Raw genomic sequence first — 20,768 nt, forward strand, 5'->3', positions numbered from 1 at the left:
GGGACAGTGGCATCGATATGTGATTACATGTAAGACCACGTCTGGGACGTTGGCATTGTATGTTACGTGTGACTATCTGAGTATCCTATTCAATTCCGAATGGTTCAACGGGCAATGATAAGTTGAGATCGAATGTGTAAAATGAGCTAAGATGATCAGGTATGAGTTGGTTGATTATTTATTTGAAAATAAGGTAAGTTGGCTATTGGCTTGTGATACAAATTATACAAGTTAATAATGTAAACATATGTGCTCTTGTGTGATATATTCGGCCATATGCTATGAATATGTATGTGATGTTATATTTTGATTTATGAATATATATATATATATATATATATATATATATGAATATAAATGTACTTGGTTATATTATGATATTTTGGCTTTAAATTTGAATGTCATTTTGTATATATGTATATGTGTACATTCGCCATGATAAATTCTATAAGTGAAAGTATATGTTATACAAGAAAATAGTAAGCTTGAATTTAAATGTAATTATGATAATATATTTTGGTATGGTTTAAATAAGTTGATTATGTCTTTAAGCTGTTTATTTGCTATGACTTACTAAGCTATGATAGCTTATTGTGTGTGTTCTTCTTTGTCTTTGTTTTATAGATTTTGAAGTTTAGTTATGAGCTTGGGGATCGTCAGCGGAGTTTATCACACTATCGACTGTTTTCGGTACTTATAAGTTGAATTTTGAACCCATGGCATGTATAGGCTAGATTATTTTTGGATATGTTAGAATTTGGCATGTATATATATATATATATATATATATATATATATATATATATATATATATATAAGCCATGCAAAAATGGCTTGTTCATTTTGTTAAGTTCGGTTTCAAGGCTTGATTATTATGCTAATATTTGGAATACTTGATCATGGTTTATGCTCATTTCGGTAAGTATGTTTTATGACATATATCAATGATGTTTGGTTTTATGTCTTGATGCGAGTAATGATATGAATAACTTACAACTAGTTCAATAATAAGCTCGGTAAATGGATTTGATTAGCATATGTGGTTAGTCTTGTGAGTTGGCTTTATAATGGAGTAAGTGATGAATTTATAGCCAATTTTAATGGTTAATTCGGTTTGTGTTCTATAAATACAGATGAAGGTTATGAGCTATTTACGAAATGAAATTTGTATTCATATATATGATCAATGCTTGACGAATTATGGCAAATGAAATATAATTTGATTGAGTTATGTTTGTGTTATATGTTTTTGTAATTGATTTGGATTTTTGGAGATAAATGATGGATTATACAATGTTTAAGTATAGTCGACTTAGCTTAGCTAAAGTAAAAGGTATATGTTTATGATATGTCCATATATGAATTTGTTATTTAGGTTCGGTTACAAATAGCAAAGAATGAATAAAATTTTAAAAGACATATTGAAGTTATTTGAATGACCAAATGTTTGGTTATGATGTTTGGCTATCTATGTTCAGTTTATGATGGCTAGAATAGATATATTATAATCTGTTATAAGGAAGTCATATTAAATGACCGAATATATGCTTAAATTGATTTAGTTGTGTATATGAAATATTAGCATAATTTATAACATATGTAATTGACATGTTTTGATTTAGTTAAATTGCATGAAATTATAAATGCTAGTTAATTAAGAAATGAATGAATTGATTATTTTGCAAGTGAAATTCGGTCTCTTACTTATGATTGTATGTATTGTAAAATTTTGTTTAGTTAATCGTGAGGTATAGTTTAATTTAAGCTAATATGTGCATGTGGAATGGCTTATAAATAAATATATTTATTGTAAGATAATTACGTGCAAATAAATGATGATTAATGATATTTTTAAGTGATCAAATGTCATGTTATTTTATTAGTATGTTCGGCTAAATCAAATATAAAGTATATGCATTATTATATGTTTTATATTAATGAGATTTAGTAAAATGATCAACAAATATTATTGACACGTTTAATTTATAAAGCATTATTAGTATATGTGTTATAAATGATAAAAATTTATGTTGACCCTTGCTTGGTTAAGTAATGTAAATGTGTGATTAATGTAAGTTGAAAATTAATATGGCCTTATGAGGAAAGTCTTGTGCCGAATTAAAATGGCTAGGCATATTTGATTTAGTTAGTTTTTTTTTTTTGAGTAGTCAAATTAGGTATGATATGAAATGTCTTTGATATTTGGAAATGATTAAAGATATTATAATGAATTGCACATGAATTAGTAATGCACATGATTATATTTGATTTATAATGTACGTTCGATTTGTATTGGTTATGTGATTGGTTTATGTAGACTTAGCTTTTATGGATGAGTGTTTGGTTATTAATTTAGTATAAATTATTATTAAAGAAGTCGATATAATTTTGTGCATGATTTGTAATAAGGGACACGACTGTGATGAATTGTGTTTATGTTTAGTAATGCCTTGTAACCCTAATTCGGCGACGGATTCGGGATAGGGGTGTTACAAAGCACTTTGTGCTTAGTAAGCTCATGTAACAAGAATTATACTTACCTAATATTTTCAATACAATGCAATAAACATTCAAATATCCATTCAATGTATTATTACCCTAACATGCACAAACTCAACATTTAAGTTAGTCCAATAATTTTCATGTATCATAATATATACCATGATTGATGAGCTCATCAATACCATGATTTCCATTCCCTTGTTATTTTTCCATATTTATCCCGTTGAATTTCTCGGAATTTTGATGGATTTTCAGAGGTACACTTTTAGTGTACAATTCTGGGTCTGTCAATTCATATTCATGTGTTCACATTTCCATTTCAGAGAGCACACTCCCGCGAACCTCATCCATACAGCGGGATTACCAGTCCAAGCTAAATCCCCTGTAATATAAACTCATAGAGTATTGTTGGGATTACCAGTCCAGGCTAAATCCCCTACAACGACAATTACTCTAATGAGCTTGGATCTGAATTACAAGTCCAGGCTAAATTCAGACCCTAATTCAGATTACCCGTCCGGGTTAAATCCATTTTACACATATTCTTCGAGAGGGCTATATTAGGATAGGATCACCCGTCTAGGCTAGATCCTTTTTATCGTTAATTCATTTTCAGAGATCCATCGAATTTTCCTTTCATTCAACTGAGATTTCTTCCCCTTTTATCAAATATATCAATGTTTCATTAATTTTCATACAATGAACATTCAAATCATATTCACATCAATAACATACATTTCAAGCATTTAAGAATATAATTCAAGTTACACGAACTTAGCTCGATACTTGGTCGTATACAAAAAGCTACTAATCCCGAAATTTTTATTTTCCTCGATCTAGCTTCGTATTTGAATTTTTTGGATTTAAATAAATAAATTTAATTATCAATTTAATACATTTCATGTTCATATGTAACATTCTCTATAATTCCACTATTATTTATAGTTCATTCAAAGCTGTCTACTTGAGTCGTAGTCAGTAAATTATTTATATGTCAAGCTAAAGAATTCAAAATTAAAAATTGCTTAATATTTCTGAAACTAGACTCAAATACCTTTCTACCATAAAATTTTCAGAATTTTTGGTTTAGTCAATAAGTATAGTAAAATCTTCAAACTTACCCTTGTTCTGTTGTCTGACAGCTTCGACCTTTCATTGCTAAAAATTAATTATCTCTTACTAAAAAATTTGGATGATGTTTCCGTTTGTTTTTATTGAAAATAGACTCATTAATAATTTAAAAATGTAAATTTTAACCCCTAATTATTTTTATCCAATTTTTGATGATTTTCTAAAGTCAGAACAGGGGAACCCGAATTCATTCTGACCTTGTCTCACAAAATTTATTATATCTCATGATTTATAATTTCATTTCTTACAATGTTTCTTCTATGAGAAACTAGACTCAATAAGCTTTATTTACATATTTTTTTCATCTTCTAATTCGATTTCCACAATTTATGGTGATTTTCAAATTTTATCTACTGCTGTTGTCCAAAACTGTTTTAGTGTAAGATGTTTATTACCATTTTTCCCCTAAGCTTTTAATAAATGATAATTTCGTCCCTACTCAATTAACCTCTCTTGAGCTGATTTTTCTCAATTAACACTTAATTCTAGCACTTTATACTACTTTATAACCTTTGGGAATCAGAATTTCAGCACTAGACTTTAATTCCAAACATTTTTACAATTAGGTCTTAAAAATCAATTTTTATTGAAATTACCTAATAAAATCATCTCATAAATAAATTAAAGCTTAAATTTCATGATATTTCATCATAAAATTACAGAAATCAACCAAGGTGACTTCCAATTTCATCCATGAAATCAAAAACTAATGAATTTAATAGTAGGACCTAGTTGTAAAAGTCTTAAAAACCCAAAAATTATAAGAAAAAGGCAAGGATTAACTCACTTGGTACAAAAATTATGAAATAACAGCTTGAATAAACCCTTAGGACATTTTTGGCTGATGATAATGAAGAAATATGAAGAGAATTCTAGATATTCCAATTTGGTCCCATTTTTATTTTAGTAAATTTTGTTATTTTCCCATTTTGCCCTTATTTCACCAATTCTCCTGATTTTTCTCAGCTTATGCCTCCCAAAATATCTCCTTTTGGGCTTATTTGCAATTTATGTCTGTCCTCATTTAACAATTGAGCTATTTAATCCTTTTAGTAACTTTTACACCCTTTTCAATTTAGTCCTTTTTACTTAATTAACTACCCAAACGTAAAAATTTTCTAACGAAATTTTAATACCATATTACTAACATTTCAGAAATATTTATAAAAATATTTTTGACTTAGTTTTACGAGATCGAGATCTCGATACCTTGATTTCACCCAATTTCTTCAATAATTTCTTTTTCTAACTAACCACTAAATTGGTAAAATTTTTCTATCGATTTTCATACGATTTTCCTATCATATCAATATTCATGCAAAAATATTAAAATAAATTTCTCTTTAAATCAGATTTTTAGTTACGAAACCACTGTTCCGATAACCTTGAATTTAGGCCATTACACTGAATATACCAAAGTTCAACATTTGTTGCGAACTATTGAGTTATATTATAGTGATTCTGGTGTGTTACCGGGGGCGGATGTATAGCCTTCGGGCTTGACACTTAGTGCCCAGGCGTGTTTTTGGAGGCATGTTAGCCTACAGGCTAGGCACTTGGTGCCAATGTGTGTTTTCAATTAGATTGGCTTATTTGAGCTCTTGGTGTGTTTCGAGCGGATAACTGTGTACTCATATCTGTTATATCATTCATCGGGCAATATTTTTAGTGTTAGATGTTTTGTTCATGAATTCCTATAAGCATTATGGCTTGTTGTTGTATGAACTCGTATGATTATATTCAAATGTTTCTCGTACTCGTTTGTGTATAACTCACCTGTAATGAATTGTGATTGACAGGAAATACTAATTATTAATCTTGTTATTTAAGTTTTCATGTTATTTTAGCAAGTTTTATTGTTTTACTCGACGAACTTACTAAGTTTTATAAAAACTTATTCGTGATATTTATCTTGTTTCTTTGTAGATAGCATTTCGTGGAAATCGGGTGATCGGATTGAGTAAAAGAAATCACATTATCCAAATATCTTTTGGTAGTTTTGAAAGTTTACTTTTGGTTATATGGCATGTAATAGGTGTTTTGGTAATGTCTTGATTACTAGTTAACGAATTTGGTTTATGTGAATATATGTCTTTGATATTGGGCTTGTAGTGGTTCATAAATAAGTGTTTTTGATCATTTGGTTATATGCTGCTATTGAATGACTATACTATGATAGAAGTAAACTTGAATTATATGTATGAAAGGTAAGATTGGCATGTGTTCTTAGTAAAGAATTATGGGCTTTGTATATAACTTGGTTGAAAAATTGAATTGTGGTGTTATTGAGGGCACATTGGTTAGGCATGTGTTCTTGGATGCTTTGACATGTTTTGATTCACTTCAGAGAATGCAAAAGATCTAGTAGGAACTCTAGAAGTCCGTCTTACTTGGACTTCAACAATAGTTGGTTAACAAATACTCCCCGTTACAATTTTAACTAAAATTTGAAACATATTTAATAACAAGAATTTAATCATCAAATATTCAATTATCTAAATATCATGCATAATTTAACTCAATAAAAAATAAACTCTAGTTTGAAAAAAATTTTAAAGTAATATTTTTTGGCTTAAGGGTGTAAAAAGCTCTCAAACTTAAAAAAAAAAAAGAAGCAATTAGGTCTCTCCTTTTCTTTTTTTCTTTTTCACTCAATTGAGTACTTAAACTTTAAAATGCATAAAAAAAGATCCTCAATTTTTTTAAAAAGCAATTAAGCCCCTACTCTTATTAAAAATTAGAAAAAAATATAAAAATAATAAATTTTATAAAAATTATTAAATTTTAATAAAATTTAAAAATTTAAAATTTATTAAAATTAGAATTTTTCTATAAGAATCGTAAAAAAAAACAAAAATTGTAAAATTTTATAAAAATCATAAAACATTTATGACCCCTTTTTCAATTAAAGTCATCACGTGTTGCAACACAAAGATGATATGTGATTTAAAATGATAAAAAATTCAATAAAAGTTATAAAAGAAAATTATAAAATGCTTCTTTTGGTACGATAATTTTATAATTTTTTACAAAATTTATATTTCTTTACATTTTCTATAATTCTCTTAAGAACTTGTAAAATTTTATAAATTTTTATAATTCTATATATTTTATAATTTTTTACTATTTTTATAAAATTTACAATCTTTTATTATTTTTACGATTTTTATATATTTTATAATTTTAATATTTGAATTTTTATTAAAATTTAATAATATTTATAAATTTTATAGATTTTAATTTTTATAATTTTTAATAAAAGCAGAGGCTTAATTGCTTTTTTTGAAAAAGCTCGAGGGTCTTTTTGATGCATTTTGAAAGTTCAAGCACTCGATTGAGAGCAAAAAAAAGGTAGGGGCTTAATTAATTTTTTTGAAAAGGTTTGAGGGTCCTTTTGATATATTTTGAAAGTTTAAATACACAAATGATTGCAAAAAAAGGGGGGCTTAGTTGCTTTATTTGAAAATTTTTAGGGTTTTTGCACCCTTAAGCCTATTTTTTCATAAAATAATTTACCACAAATAAGAAAATAGGAAAGAAAACATATGAATTTTTATAATCAATAGGATTATTTACAATATTTCTCCAAAGTCTATATTTATAAACATAAGAAGTATAAATGAATTAAATCTCTACTTCTAATAAATATTAGAGTCTTAAAATTCATCAAACTTATTTTTATCTTAATGGACATCCACTTAATGATAATATATTCAAACGCTCCCTCTTGGATATCCATTGGTAGATAATGTGCCTTGTTATACTTTACTAAGATAAAAACTCTGTAGAAAAAAATCTTAGTAAAGGAAAAAGAGTATAATTATCTATAATATGCATATCATGCCGCTTCATTAAAAACCTTATCAAGAAAACTCAATGGAACAAAACCTCGGCTAAGGGAAAAAGAGTACAACACGTATTTACTCTCATCTAATGACAACATCATATAATATCTTATATTCTATGTATTCAATCTTGAATGCTAACTTTTCAAATGATCACTTGAATAAATTTACTAAACATGTATATCATCATTCTTTTAGAAGTCATGAGTGAATAAGACTTCTAGAAATCCTATGATTAGTCTGGTAGTCAAGAGTTGTTCACCCATAGATCTCACTCAGGTTCGAGTCTCTGAAAGAGCAAGTAAGCCTTTATTTAGGCACCTTCCTTTAGACATAGTGTGTGCATGTACATGTGGTGTGAGTATGTTCTTATTGTGTGTATGATAACTAAATTCATAATTGTTGTTTTATTTTATCGAAGAATAAATTGACGTGGTTTGATTGAGTGCAGTTAGGTGACGTCAAGGGACTTACTGATCTAGTTTAAATAGCTCACAAAATCGAGGTTGTTGACTTGAATTGTATTCTTCTATTTGTGACCACTTCAGAATCAAAATTGAAGTTGTGTTTAGGCTAGAGTTCTTTTTATTAAATTTATTTTTATTTCGAAATCCTAATATTCTATTTTATTTTATTATTTTATTACATTATATTTTAACTCCTTTTTATTTTCACAGAAACTCTCTAATTTTAAGGAATCTTAAAATAAATTAGATCCACCTCTTTGGAATCGATCCTACTTCCTTAATAATGAATTTAAATTTTAGTTTAAGAGTTGTTACTTTTTATTAATTTAGTTTTCTTCTTAATTTTTAAATCAATGGGGAAGAGGTAAATATTTTTATCTTCTTAAGCTTTAACCTAAATTATTTATAAAAGGAATATATTTGGTTGTGAATTCTTTGATTTATCTTCACTGTTTCACTGAAAATCTTAATAGTTTTATCTGTCTAAATAAAATAAAATGGTATAATTTTATAGCTTTAATCTCTCCCTCTTTCCTTTATGATTATTTATCCAGATAGTCTTTGCAATTTCCAACTTTGTTTTGTCTGTTTGACGGAGAAGCCATGGACCTATATATTTATTAAACTTGATCATTCATTATCTTTTCGGAATTTGAACTACATTGATTGAATTAGGCATGATGACTGTGTAATCCTTAAATCACATTTAAAAATTCAACCGCTTAATTTTATATTAAAGTTTGAATGCATTCTTTTTCATTTGCTCTCTCCCAAACATAATTTCATTAGTTTCTCGTTGTTGAAATAAATGATAAAATTAGACAGTGTGAAAATCAATGCTTTGATGTATACATCAAACTAACCTAACAAAATTACCAAAAATACAAAAAGCATACCTATCATTACCCTCATTAAATTATTAAAAACAGCATTGATTCCTTCTTCAAGGATTTCTACATCATTTGACAATTACGTATACTACTCTGTCCATCATTATAATTGGTGTCTGCAATGGGATTAAGCTACACTTTCATTGGTTGAAAACCTGGACTATAATTTTTAAACATTAAGAAAAAAATATATGATTATAGTGAGTAGGAATCTTTGAATTAATACGGCAAACACAATAAATAATGAAATTGACCTGAATCAAATTTTATTAATTTAATTCATTTTATTTTAAATTTTAAATATATATATACTCTTACTAATAAATAAAAATAAAATATTTATTAAACTGAATATATTTTGTTAGAATTGTGTCACTTAAATTCTTATTAAGGAAATAAAATACAATGACAAAATAAAAGAATCGTGTAGAGTTTAAAGATATAAATTTTTAGAGATACAGATCACGTTGCACAAGTAGAATTCGTATAGAACATCAAAACTCTTCTTGTATCATTTATATTTTAATATTAGTAAATTTCTTTTTCTTTAGACATTGATTTTTTCCGTAAAGGTTTCACGTATAGTTTTAACATATCTAATTATTAATAAATAGATTTGCTTGATATTTTCTAGCCCTGTATCTAGTCAGATGTTTGAATGGCATTATTTATATCATCCTTGTTTTCTTTCCTCTCTTCAAACTAAACTCTAAATGTGTGTTCTCTTGACATCCTTGTCCGGTCGTATGTATTGTGCTTCTTTTTTATGTGTTTCTTTTGTTGTTTGTTGTTAGTCCATAGAGAAAAACAAGGGAGGGGATGGGCAACCTATTTTGTTGTGTCCAAGTAGATCAATCAACCGTAGCAGTAAAGGAAAGATTTGGCAAGTTTGATGAAGTTCTAGAGCCAGGATGCCATTTTTTACCTTGGTGTATTGGAAGCCAGCTTGCCGGCCATCTCACTCTGCGTTTACAGCAGCTTGATGTGCGTTGTGAGACAAAGACTAAGGTTTGCAACCATCAAATCCTCGCTTTATACCATTTATGTTGGTTAGACTCAAAAAATTGTTGGTGCAGGACAATGTATTTGTCAACGTTGTGGCATCCATACAGTATCGTGCGCTGGCTGAGAAGGCTAATGATGCTTTCTACAAACTTAGCAACCCCAGGACTCAAATTCAAGCCTATGTTTTTGATGGTCTCACAAACAGCTATCTTATTGCTTTAATATCCTTCTTTAATTTGTTGCCAAATGGTAACTTGGATTTTCTTCTTTACCTTTTTTTTTTTTCTTATTCTGTAGTTATTAGGGCAAGTGTTCCAAAGCTGGATTTGGATGATGCTTTTGAGCAAAAGAATGATATTGCTAAAGCTGTTGAAGATGAGCTTGAAAAGGTAATTCGAACTATCAACTTCTTTATTCTCCAAACGGCTTGTAAGCCTGTACAATCTTGATCTCCGTATAAAATTTATTGATGGGATATTTGATGATTTGTGTTTAATAGGCTATGTCTGCTTATGGATATGAGATTGTCCAGACCCTCATTGTTGATATAGAACCAGATGAACACGTGAAAAGGGCCATGAACGAGATTAATGCTGGTGAGTTTATTTCTAAATCAAACATAAGCAAATCATTATAAAGCTCTTATTGTGACATCTAATTGTTCCAAAAATTTTGATTTGATCAATGATTAATTATTGGTAAGAGTTTTTGATATATATGGCAGCTGCAAGGATGAGAGTTGCAGCAAACGAGAAAGCAGAGGCGGAGAAGATTATACAGATAAAGAGAGCAGAGGGAGAGGCGGAATCAAAGTATCTGTCAGGAGTGGGGATTGCAAGGCAACGACAGGCGATTGTGGACGGTCTAAGGGACAGTGTGCTTGGGTTCTCAGTCAATGTTCCAGGGACAACGGCTAAGGATGTTTTGGATATGGTTCTTATTACCCAGTATTTTGATACCATGAAAGAAATTGGTGCTGCCTCTAAATCTTCATCCGTCTTTATCCCTCATGGACCTGGTGCTGTTCGAGACATTGCCACCCAGATTCGAGATGGCCTGCTTCAGGCATCTCACCATCATGAATAAAGGGTCAAACCCAAACTCCTGATTGTAATAAAAAGTCTTAAAACCAGGATACGGTTTAGTGTGTTTGAGTGAAATCTATATTTAGTCTCTCTGCTTAAAAATATGAAATGTAATTTGCTATGTAAAGTTAATGAAAGTGAACTTTTCCATTTATGGTTTATGATTTAGAGAACTTTCTCTTCTTCTTTTTTCCCTAGCATACAAACAACAATGTTAAACAATTTCCCAGGAAACTAGCAGGATTTTCCAGGAATTTAACAATGCTAAAACAAGATAGTAGATCAATGCTACAGGTAAAGCAATAAGCATGCCAAATATCACCTTGAAAACAAACAACAACCAAATCCTCATCAGTCAAATGGATCCAAATCAAAACAATATGAATTGAAATGTTGATTACCCTGTGCTTATGTTGAAGCTGATCTCCATGCAGCTGGTATGAAGCAAATGTAGCTGGAAGCTGGCCATGCAAGCTCGTGACAAGCATGCAGTAACCTAGGTTTTGTGTTGCTGTTAGATTTGAACTAATATTTTGTTCATTTTGAAGTCTAGTTTGCTATAAGCTTTTTGATTGATGTAATTTGATGTTGATGGAGCTGTTAACCAGCTTTGTGTTAATGTACAAGTTAAGCTTTTTGTTATTTGGAAAGCTTAGTGGAAGTAGGTGTATGTTTAGGTAGAAATTTGACTTGTAAGTTTTTTATTTTATTTTGATATATGTAATGGCAATCTGCCTATGATGATGGTATAAAAAAATACAATTCTTTTTTCATCAATACTCTCAACTATTCTTCATGCTCCTTCTTTCTTTGCTTTAGCTCTGTTCTTGTTTTCCTTCCAATTTCTGCTCTTAAAGCTTGAACTGGAAGCATTTTGCCTTCATTCTTTACCCGGTATATTACGTTCTTCTTTGGTGCTCTGTTTGCAACTCTTACTTTACCCGTTAAAGTACTCTCAAACTCAACAATTGGTATCAAGAGCTTTCATTTTAGAGGACCTGTTGTTGAAAATTAAATGGCTTCATCAGGCTTTTCTCCTGCTGCACCACTAGTCTTTAATGGTGAAGGGTTCCACATATGGCAGGTTAAGATGAGGACTTACCTGCAGGCCTTTGATCTGTGGGAAGTTGTTAACACAGACATCGAGCCAGCTCCACTAAGGATCAACCCCACTGTGGCTCAGATTCGTCAGCATGCAGATGAGAGGACTAAAAGGCACAAGGCCATGTCCTGTATTCAGAACTGTGTTTCTGATGTGATCTTCACCAGGATCATGACCTGTGAGACCCCGAAGCAGGCTTGGGACAAGCTTAAGGAGGAGTTCTAAGGCACTGAAAGAACTAGGCAGCAGCAGCTTCTAAATCTGAGAAGGATTTGAGAATCGAAAATGAAAGAAGAGAAACTGTCAAACAATATTCGACGGATAATGGCTTTTGTAAACAGTATAAGGCTCCTTGGTGAGCAGTTTGATGAAGTAAGGATAGTTGAGAAGGTTCTCTCTACTTTACCAGAGAGATATGAGGCAAAGATATCCTCCTTAGAGGACTCGAGAGACTTGACAAGGATCTCCCTGACTGAGCTTATCAATGCTCTTTATGCTCGAGAACGAGAAGAGCCAGCGAGGATCGATGAGCACCGTGAGGGTGCATTTCGTGCCAAGAGCAAGCCTAGCTCGAGTAATGCTGCCTACAAAGGCAAGAAAAAGCGGAGGATAAATCCAAAGTCGATGCCTCAAAAAAATGGGATAGATCATGCAGACACTGCAAAAGGCCCGGTCATCCAGAGGCGAGATGCTGGTTCAGACCAGATACCATATGTCAACATTGCAAGAAGAAGGGCCATGTTGAAAGAGTCTGCAAAGAAAAAGGCAGACCTGGCCAAAACCAACCTCAACACAAGAATGAAGAGGCTCGAGTAGCTGAACAAGGCAGTGACAGTGAAGAACAAGTGTTTGCAGTCTCATGTTTAGCTGCAAAATGCAAGGTTAAAAAGGGATGGCTCCTTGACAAGGGTCGCACCAACCACATGTCACCAGATGCAACTATCTTCAAAACTCTAGATAGAAGTCGTAAGACTACAGTAAAAATTGGAGATGGACACTGTATTCAGGCAGAAGGCATAGGTGATGTGATAATATGCACTCCATCAGGTAACAAACTCATCCCAAATGTACTGTTTGTACCTGAAATTGATAGAAATTTGTTGAGCATAGCTCAGTTGCTGGAAAAAGGATATACTGTGGTCTTTAAAGGAAAGGAGTGCCAAATCAGTGACCAAAAAGGATCCATACTTATGACAGTCACCATGAGTGACAAATGTTTTGAAGTTGACTGGTTAGGTGACTCACACACAGCCCATACAGCCTCAACAGAAAATACCAAGCTTTAGCATCAAAGACTTGGTCATGCCAACTTTAAGTCTATGGCTCGGATGGTCATTAAGGAAATGGTTGAAAACTTCACCAAGACAGTTCAGAATGAAGATGTTTGTGAAGTCTGTCAGATGGGAAAGTAAGCCAGGCTTCCATTTCCTACAAACACAACCTGGAGAGCATCAAGCAAGCTGGAACTAGTGCACACTGATGTTTGTGGCCCCATAAGGACATAATCACTAAGTGGTAATAGGTACTTTATTCTCTTTATTGATGACTATACCAGATACTGCTGGATTTATTTTGTGAAGCATAAGTCTGAGGTTGCTCAAGTGTTTATGAAGTTCAAAGCTGCAGTAGAAACAGAAGTAGGCTGCAAGATAAAAACCATTAGGTCAGATAATGGAACTGAATACACTTCAGCTCAGTTCCAAGCTTTGTGCAAAGACGCTGGCATCAAACACCAGCTAACCAATGTCTACACACCCCAACAAAATGGGGTTAGTGAAAGGAAAAACAGGAGCTTGATGGATATGGCCAGATGTTTATTGTTTGAGAAGAATTTACCCAAGACCATGTGGGCTGAAGCTGTCAACACTGCTGTCTACATTCAGAATAGGCTTCCAACCAAAGCACTTGCTCACAAGACACCTTTTGAAGCCTGGTTCGGGTTCAAGCCATCATTGGCTCATATGAAAGTCTTTGGTTGCCTATGTTATAGCCAAGTACCAGCTGTTAAGAGGGACAAGTTGTCCAAAAGGGCTGTTCCTGGTATTTTAACCGGGTATAGTATGGTAAAAAAGGGTTATAGGATCCTAGATCCTTCAACCAACAAAATCCAAGTAAGCAGAGATGTAGTGTTTGATGAGAAGGCTTGTTGGAATTGGGACAAGAATGAACCTGAAGCTGTCTCTGAAGAACTTGTGGTTGATCAAACAGAGTCAGAAGAAAATAGTCCTGATATGGACTTTGATGATGTGCCAATCAGAGGTACCAGATCCTTGGCTGAAATTTATGAAAGGGCACATTTAGCCTTAGTAGAGCCAACCTGTTTTGAAGAGGCTATGAAGCATGAAGGCTGGAAACAGGCAATGGCAGATGAAATTGCCATGATCGAGAAGAACCAGACTTGGAAGCTAGTTGAGAAGCCTGCTAACAGGAAGATTATTGGAGTAAAATGGGTCTATAAGGCCAAGCAGAATGCTGATGGAAGTCTGAATAAACTGAAGGCTAGACTTGTGGTAAAAGGATTCAGTAAAAAATATAGACTGGATTACTTTGAAACATATGCTCCTGTTGCCAGATTGGATACGATTAGGCTGATTGTTGGATTGGCTGCTCATATGCAGTGGAATGTTTATCAACTAGATGTGAAATCAGCCTTTCTAAATGGAATCCTTGAAGAGAAAATTTATGTCGAACAACCAGAGGGATTTGAAGTACCTGGCAAGGAAGATTTGGTTTACAAACTAAGAAAGGCTTTATATGGCCTAAAACAAGCACCCAGAGCATGGTATGCTAGAATTGACTCTTATCTGCTTAGTTTGAAGTTTGAGAGAAGTGCTAGTGAGCCAACGTTGTATGTCAAGAAGAATAAAACTGAAACTCAGCTTGTGGTGTCATTGTATGTTGATGACCTATTGGTGACAGGAGGAGATGGAGTTGATTTGGCAGAATTTAAGACAAAGATGATGCAAATGTTCGAAATGACTGACCTGGGGCTGATGACATACTTCCTAGGAATGGAAGTAAGCCAGACACAAGAAAGCATCTTCTTGAAACATGAATCATTTGCCTTGAAGGTGTTGACAAAGTTTTCAATGCTGAACTGCAAGCCAACTCCTACACCTGTTGTAACTGGGTTGAAACTATCAAGCCATGAGGGTCATGAAGAAGTCTGTGAAACTACCTACAGAAGCTTAATTGGTTGTCTTCTATACTTGACTGCAACGAGACCAGACATCATGTTTGCTGTAAGTCTACTTTCTAGATTCATGCACTGCTGCAATGTACAACATTTTCAAGCTGCAAAACGAGTACTAAGATACATTAAAGGTACTCTAAATCATGGTCTCTTGTTTAGCAAGGCTACAGAACTTAGATTGAAAGGCTACATAGATAGTGACTGGGTTGGTTCTAAAGACGATATGAAGAGCACATCAGGGTATGCTTTCACATTGGGGTTAGGAATTGTATGCTGGAGTTCCAAAAAACAGTCTCTGGTGGCTCAATCGACTGCTGAAGCCGAGTTTGTAGCTGTTGCTAGTGCAATAAACCAAGCTATTTGGCTGAGGAAAATCTTAACTGATTTGAACTTATCTCAAGTAGAAGCAACAGAGATACTTTGTGACAATAAATCTGCTGTTGCAATTGCAAAGAACCCTGTCTTCCATGGTAGAACTAAGTACTTTGACATAAAGCTGCAAGTGATAAGGGAGATGGAGCAAGCTTGTGAAATAAAGCTGGTTCATTGCAATTCGGATGATCAAATTGCTGATATCTTGACCAAGGGTCTTGGTGTGTCGAGATTTAACAAGTTAAGAAAGCTCATGGGAGTTTGCAGCATGGAGCTCAAGGAGGAGTGTTGAAGCTGATCTCTATGCAGCTGGTATGAAGCAAATGTAGCTGAAAGCTGGCCATGCAAGCTCGTGACAAGCATGCAGCAACCTAGGTTTTGTGTTGCTGTTAGATTTGAACTAATATTTTGCTCATTTTGAAGTCTAGTTTGCTATAAGCTTTTTGATTGATGTAATTTGATGTTGATGGAGTCATTAACTTGACTTTGTGTTAATGTACAAGTTAAGTTTTTTGTTATTTGGAAAGCTTAGTGGAAGTAGGTGTATGTTTAGGTAGAAATTTGACTTGTAAGTTTTTTTTTATTTTGATATATGTAATGGCAATCATTTATGATGATGGTATGAAAAATACAATTCTTTTTTCATCAATACTCTCAACTATTCTTCATGCTCCTTCTTTCTTTGCTTTAGCTCTGTTCTTGTTTTCCTTCTAATTTCTGCTCTTAAAGCTTGAACTGGAAGCATTTTTGCCTTCATTCTTTACCCGGGTATATTACGTTGCTGCTGGTGCTCTATTTGCAACTCTTACTTTACCCGGTTAAAGTACTCTCAAACTCCAACAGCTTAGTATATCCGGATGAACATCGAATTCTTTGGCGAAAACAAATGGAACTACTCCTAGAGGAAGAGCTACCTGGAATATGTAGATTTGGGGGTATCAATGTCTAGCTTTTTCATCCCTTTGAAAATCAAGATTAATGGAACAGTTTACTAACCTGCACGATTCCCACTCTTAATAATCTGCCTCGAAGTCCCAAGGCAGCTGAGGATGCTGCAATTAGAGCTGGACCAGCCATGAATTTCATGACCATGGCTACTGCCCTCATTCGTATACCACATGCTATTCTGCTACGTTGTGATGCCATAAATAGACCTATATTAAGTGGGAAGAGCTGGGGTTAGGATCAATGATCGTGTTCAATAACTATAACAGGTACTCTTACTTCCCCACGCACACACATTCAGGTCTATCATATGTGGAAGTCCTGGGTTTGAGCATAAAGAGGCGCACTTTCGAGAAATTTAACCTTGAGAGAAGTGAGAGTACTCAAAGAGAGCAATTCTTGATTGTAATGTACAGGCAGTCGTTACAGTCACATAAGCAATGCTATTACGGTCAACTGTGATGGATATACCAAAACTGTAATCCTACCTAAACTGAACATTGACATACCAAGTCCCCCACTAGCTATTATTGATAATGAATTCTGAATAATGGCAGGGAATTTTATTTCCCACCCGCGGAAGATAATCCATTTTCAGCAAAGTTAAAGCAAATTTACAGTCACCAAATAATCTTTATCAAAGATGAACATCATGTTGTTTGGCTTAATATTTTATGTAATCTAACCTGAATCGAGTGCCTGCCCAAATGAGACCAAGCCAAGCTGCATGAGTGTTGGGATTTGCCACCAGCTTCTTTTCCACAGACTTGAAAATGAGCATAATCTTGAATTTGCTTGCTCTGGTTTCTGCCTCTTCTTCTCTCTCTTCCCCTTGTACTTCCGTGTCCTCTTATTTCAACAAAGATTAAATAGTGATATATGTCGATAGTACAATTCATATAATTATATGAACTTGATGCTGGATAATATAGCTGGATAATATATATTGGTATAGTTTATGAAATTCATCCATGTTTATATTTCATATAATTATATGAACTTGATGCTGGATAATACATATTGGTATAGTTTATGAAATTAATCCATGTTTACATTTCATGCAAAGTTAAAAAGGTTTAGCTATGTCTTCTAAAGTTGGTGTAATCTCAGAGGCTGGCTTTGCAGCATTGAACTCGAACATGAACAATAATAAATTATACCAAATCAAGCTTTGAAGAACAACAATCTGAGCCAGTAATCCAGCCGATTCATCACCATACATGGCCTTCTATCGGAACTAAGAACAAAAACGAATGAAACAAGCAGTTTCTTGAGCTTGAAGGCTCGATACTTGCTGTAGCAAACAAAAAACAGAATCAGGCTTGAAGAACAAAAGAAAGAAAAGAATTAAGAGAGAATTAGATGAAGAATTCTGATGAATTTTCATTAACTTTGAAATATGGCATAATGGCAATACATATACTAGACATAAGCTAGTCAAAAATAAGCAAATTATCACCTAAACATTAACTACTACCATTAAGTAACTTTGAAACTTAAAAAACATGACTTGCACACTTTGTAAAGTTGATTTATCAGCTCAAACATTGAAAAATTACATCAAGTACATTAACAGCTTGGTTTGAATCTAACTAAATTACAAAATGTTAATTGAAGTAACAAAACAAAACAAAACAACAACACCATCTTCAGCTGCAACATGCATGGCTCGGACAACTCCTCTGCTTCTTGGCTGCATGTGCTGCATGGAAGCCAACTTCAACACTCCTCCTTAGCTTGCATGCTACAAATTCCCATCTTAGCTCTCAAATATTCAAACCTTGACACACAAAGAGGCTTTGTCAAGATATCAACAAGCTGATCCTCAGAACTGTAATGAATCAATTGCACTTCTTGAGCTTGCTCCATTTCTCTAACAAAATGAAATTTTATCCTGAAATGCTTGGTTCTCTGATGGAACACTAGATTCTTTGCAATTGCAATAGCAGACTAGTTGTCACATTTGATCTATGTTGCTTCCCTTTGGTGTAGATTCAAGTCTGCCATGATTTTTCTTAGCTATATAGCTTGATTAACAGCTCCTGCAGCTGCCACATATTCTACTTCAGCAATTGATTGAGCAATAACATTTTGCTTCTTAGAACTCCAACAAAAAATGGCTGAACCAAGTGTAAACAGATACCCTGAGGAGTTCTTTATCTCATCCACTGATCTAGCCCAATCACTATCAGTATAACCAAGTAGCTTCATGCTATCAACCTTGGTGAACATCATTCCAAAGTTCAATGTACCTTTGATGTACCTGAGAACTCTTTTGGTAGTTTGTAAATGCTTCACATTGTAGCAATGCATGAATCTAGATAGTAGACTTATAGAAAACATAGTGTTTGGTCTAGTGGCTGTAAAATAGAGCAAACATCCAATCAAACTCCTATAGGCTGATTCAAAAACGTTATCGAAATCGTCTTGGCTTGACAGCTTTTCTCCAATAGCAACTAGTGTGCTTGTTGCCTTGTAGTTCAGCATGGAGAATTTGTTCAGAATCTTTAAGGCAAATGCCTTCTGACTTAGAAGATCCCTTGCTGAGTTTGAGATACCTCCATGCTAAGGAAGCAGGACATTTGTCCCAAATCTGACATCTCGAACATCTTGGCCATTTTTCCTTTGAAATCAGCCATCATGGCATTGTTGCCTCTTGTCACCAATAGATCATCCACATACAAGGAGACTATGAGCCATGTTTCATCATCTTTCTTCTTCACATACAAGGTTGGGTTACTGATGCTTCTCTCAAACCCCAAGCTGGCTAGGTAGTTATCAATTCTGTCATACCAGGCTCCTGGTGTCTGTTTCAAGCTATACAAGGCCTTCTTCAGCTTGTAGACATTACCTTCCCTGCCAGCTACTTTGAAGCCTATAGGCTGTTCAACATAAATCTCCTCATTAAGAAAACCATTGAGGAATGCTAATTTTACATCTAGTTGATGTATTTGCCATTGCTTTTGTACAGCCAAAGCAGCCAGCAGCTTTATTGTGTCAAGCCTGGCTATTGGTTCAAATATTTCAAGGTAGTCAATTCCATACTTCTGACTGAATCCCTTTACTACTAGCCTTGCTTTTAGCTTTTTCAAAGTTCCATCAGCATTATGCTTGGCTCGAAACACCTATTTCACTCCTATGACCTTCCTGTTGGCTGGTTTTACAACTAGCTCCCAAGTTTGGTTCTTTTCAATCATGCTTAATTCATCAAGCATAGTCTGTTTCCAACCTTGCTGAGCTTTAGCTTCTTCAAAATAATTTGGTTCAACAACAGCCACATCAGCCCTCTCATATATTTCAGCCAATGGTCTGGTTCCCCTAACTGGCACATTATCAATGTCCATTTTAGGATCATTTTGATCAATTTCAATCTGATCTATCACCAGGTCTTCAGTAGCAGTCTCTGGTTTATTTTTATCCCAGTTCCAGCCTGAATTCTCATTGAATACAACGTCCCTGCTCATAAAGACTTTATTGGATGAAGGGTCCAAAACTCTATACCCTTTCTTGACACTGCTGTAGCCCACCAGGATGCCAGGTTGATCCTTCTTGGCTAATTTGTCTCTTTTTAGTGCTGGAACATGTGTATGACATATGCAGCCAAAGACTTTCAGGTGAGCAACTGATGGTTTGAACCTAAACCAAGCCTCGAATGGAGTTTTATAAACCAATGCCTTGGTTGGTAGCCTGTTTTAAAGATATACAGTAGTGTTAACTGCCTCAGCCCACAAGATTTTGGGCAAATTCCTCTCAAACAACAGACATCTTGCTATATCCATCAAGCTTGTATTCTTTCTTTCACTAACACCATTTTGTTGAGGTGTGTAGGTATTGGTCAGTTGGTGCTTAATGCCTACTTCATCACAAAAGCCCTGAAACATAGCTGAGGTATACTCTGTCCCATTATTAGACCTCAAAGTCTTTAGCTTGCAACCTGTTTCTATTTCTACTACAGCCTTGAACTTCCAAAATACTGAGGCCATTTTTGACTTGTGCTAGGAAGTAAATCTAACAATATCTCGAGTAATCATCAATGAACATGATAAAATACCTACTGCTATTCAAAGATAATGCCTTCATAGGGCCACACACATCAGTGTGGACAAGCTATAACTTTTCAGAAGCTCTCCAGGCTTTGTTTGTAGGGAATGGCAGTCTGACTTGCTTTCTTAGTTGACACACTCCACAAACATTTTTTTTCTTAACTGATTTGAAGAAGTTTTCAACCAAG

The 20,768-nt window shown here is 33.7% G+C and overlaps 1 protein-coding gene and 1 pseudogene across 1 annotated transcript; one reads left to right on the top strand and one right to left on the bottom strand.

Annotated features, from left to right (window-relative positions):
* The first annotated feature begins 9,441 nt into the window (after positions 1 to 9,441).
* Positions 9,442 to 11,098, top strand: LOC108488542 (hypersensitive-induced response protein 1-like). Its single transcript, XM_017792822.2, has 5 exons — positions 9,442 to 9,843; positions 9,912 to 10,032; positions 10,138 to 10,229; positions 10,340 to 10,436; positions 10,565 to 11,098. Exons 1-5 carry the CDS (start codon positions 9,655 to 9,657, stop codon positions 10,924 to 10,926), a joined length of 861 nt encoding a protein of 286 aa, XP_017648311.1. The 5' UTR covers positions 9,442 to 9,654; the 3' UTR covers positions 10,927 to 11,098.
* Positions 10,856 to 20,768, bottom strand: part of LOC108487788 (probable auxin efflux carrier component 8) — a 54,419-nt pseudogene continuing 44,506 nt past the window's right edge.

The sequence above is a fragment of the Gossypium arboreum genome, chromosome 10 (genome assembly GCF_025698485.1).
Source record: "Gossypium arboreum isolate Shixiya-1 chromosome 10, ASM2569848v2, whole genome shotgun sequence".
Taxonomy (NCBI): Eukaryota; Viridiplantae; Streptophyta; class Magnoliopsida; order Malvales; family Malvaceae; genus Gossypium; species Gossypium arboreum.

What these genes read in the sequence shown, in the direction of transcription:
- LOC108488542 (XM_017792822.2), top strand. Translation starts at nt 9,655, where the DNA reads ATGGGCAACCTATTTTGTTGTGTCCAAGTAGATCAATCAACCGTAGCA. An exon ending in GTTGTGAGACAAAGACTAAG is followed by an intron (nt 9,844 to 9,911) that starts GTTTGCAACCAT and finishes TTGTTGGTGCAG; the next exon opens with GACAATGTATTTGTCAACGT. An exon ending in TTGAAGATGAGCTTGAAAAG is followed by an intron (nt 10,230 to 10,339) that starts GTAATTCGAACT and finishes TGTGTTTAATAG; the next exon opens with GCTATGTCTGCTTATGGATA.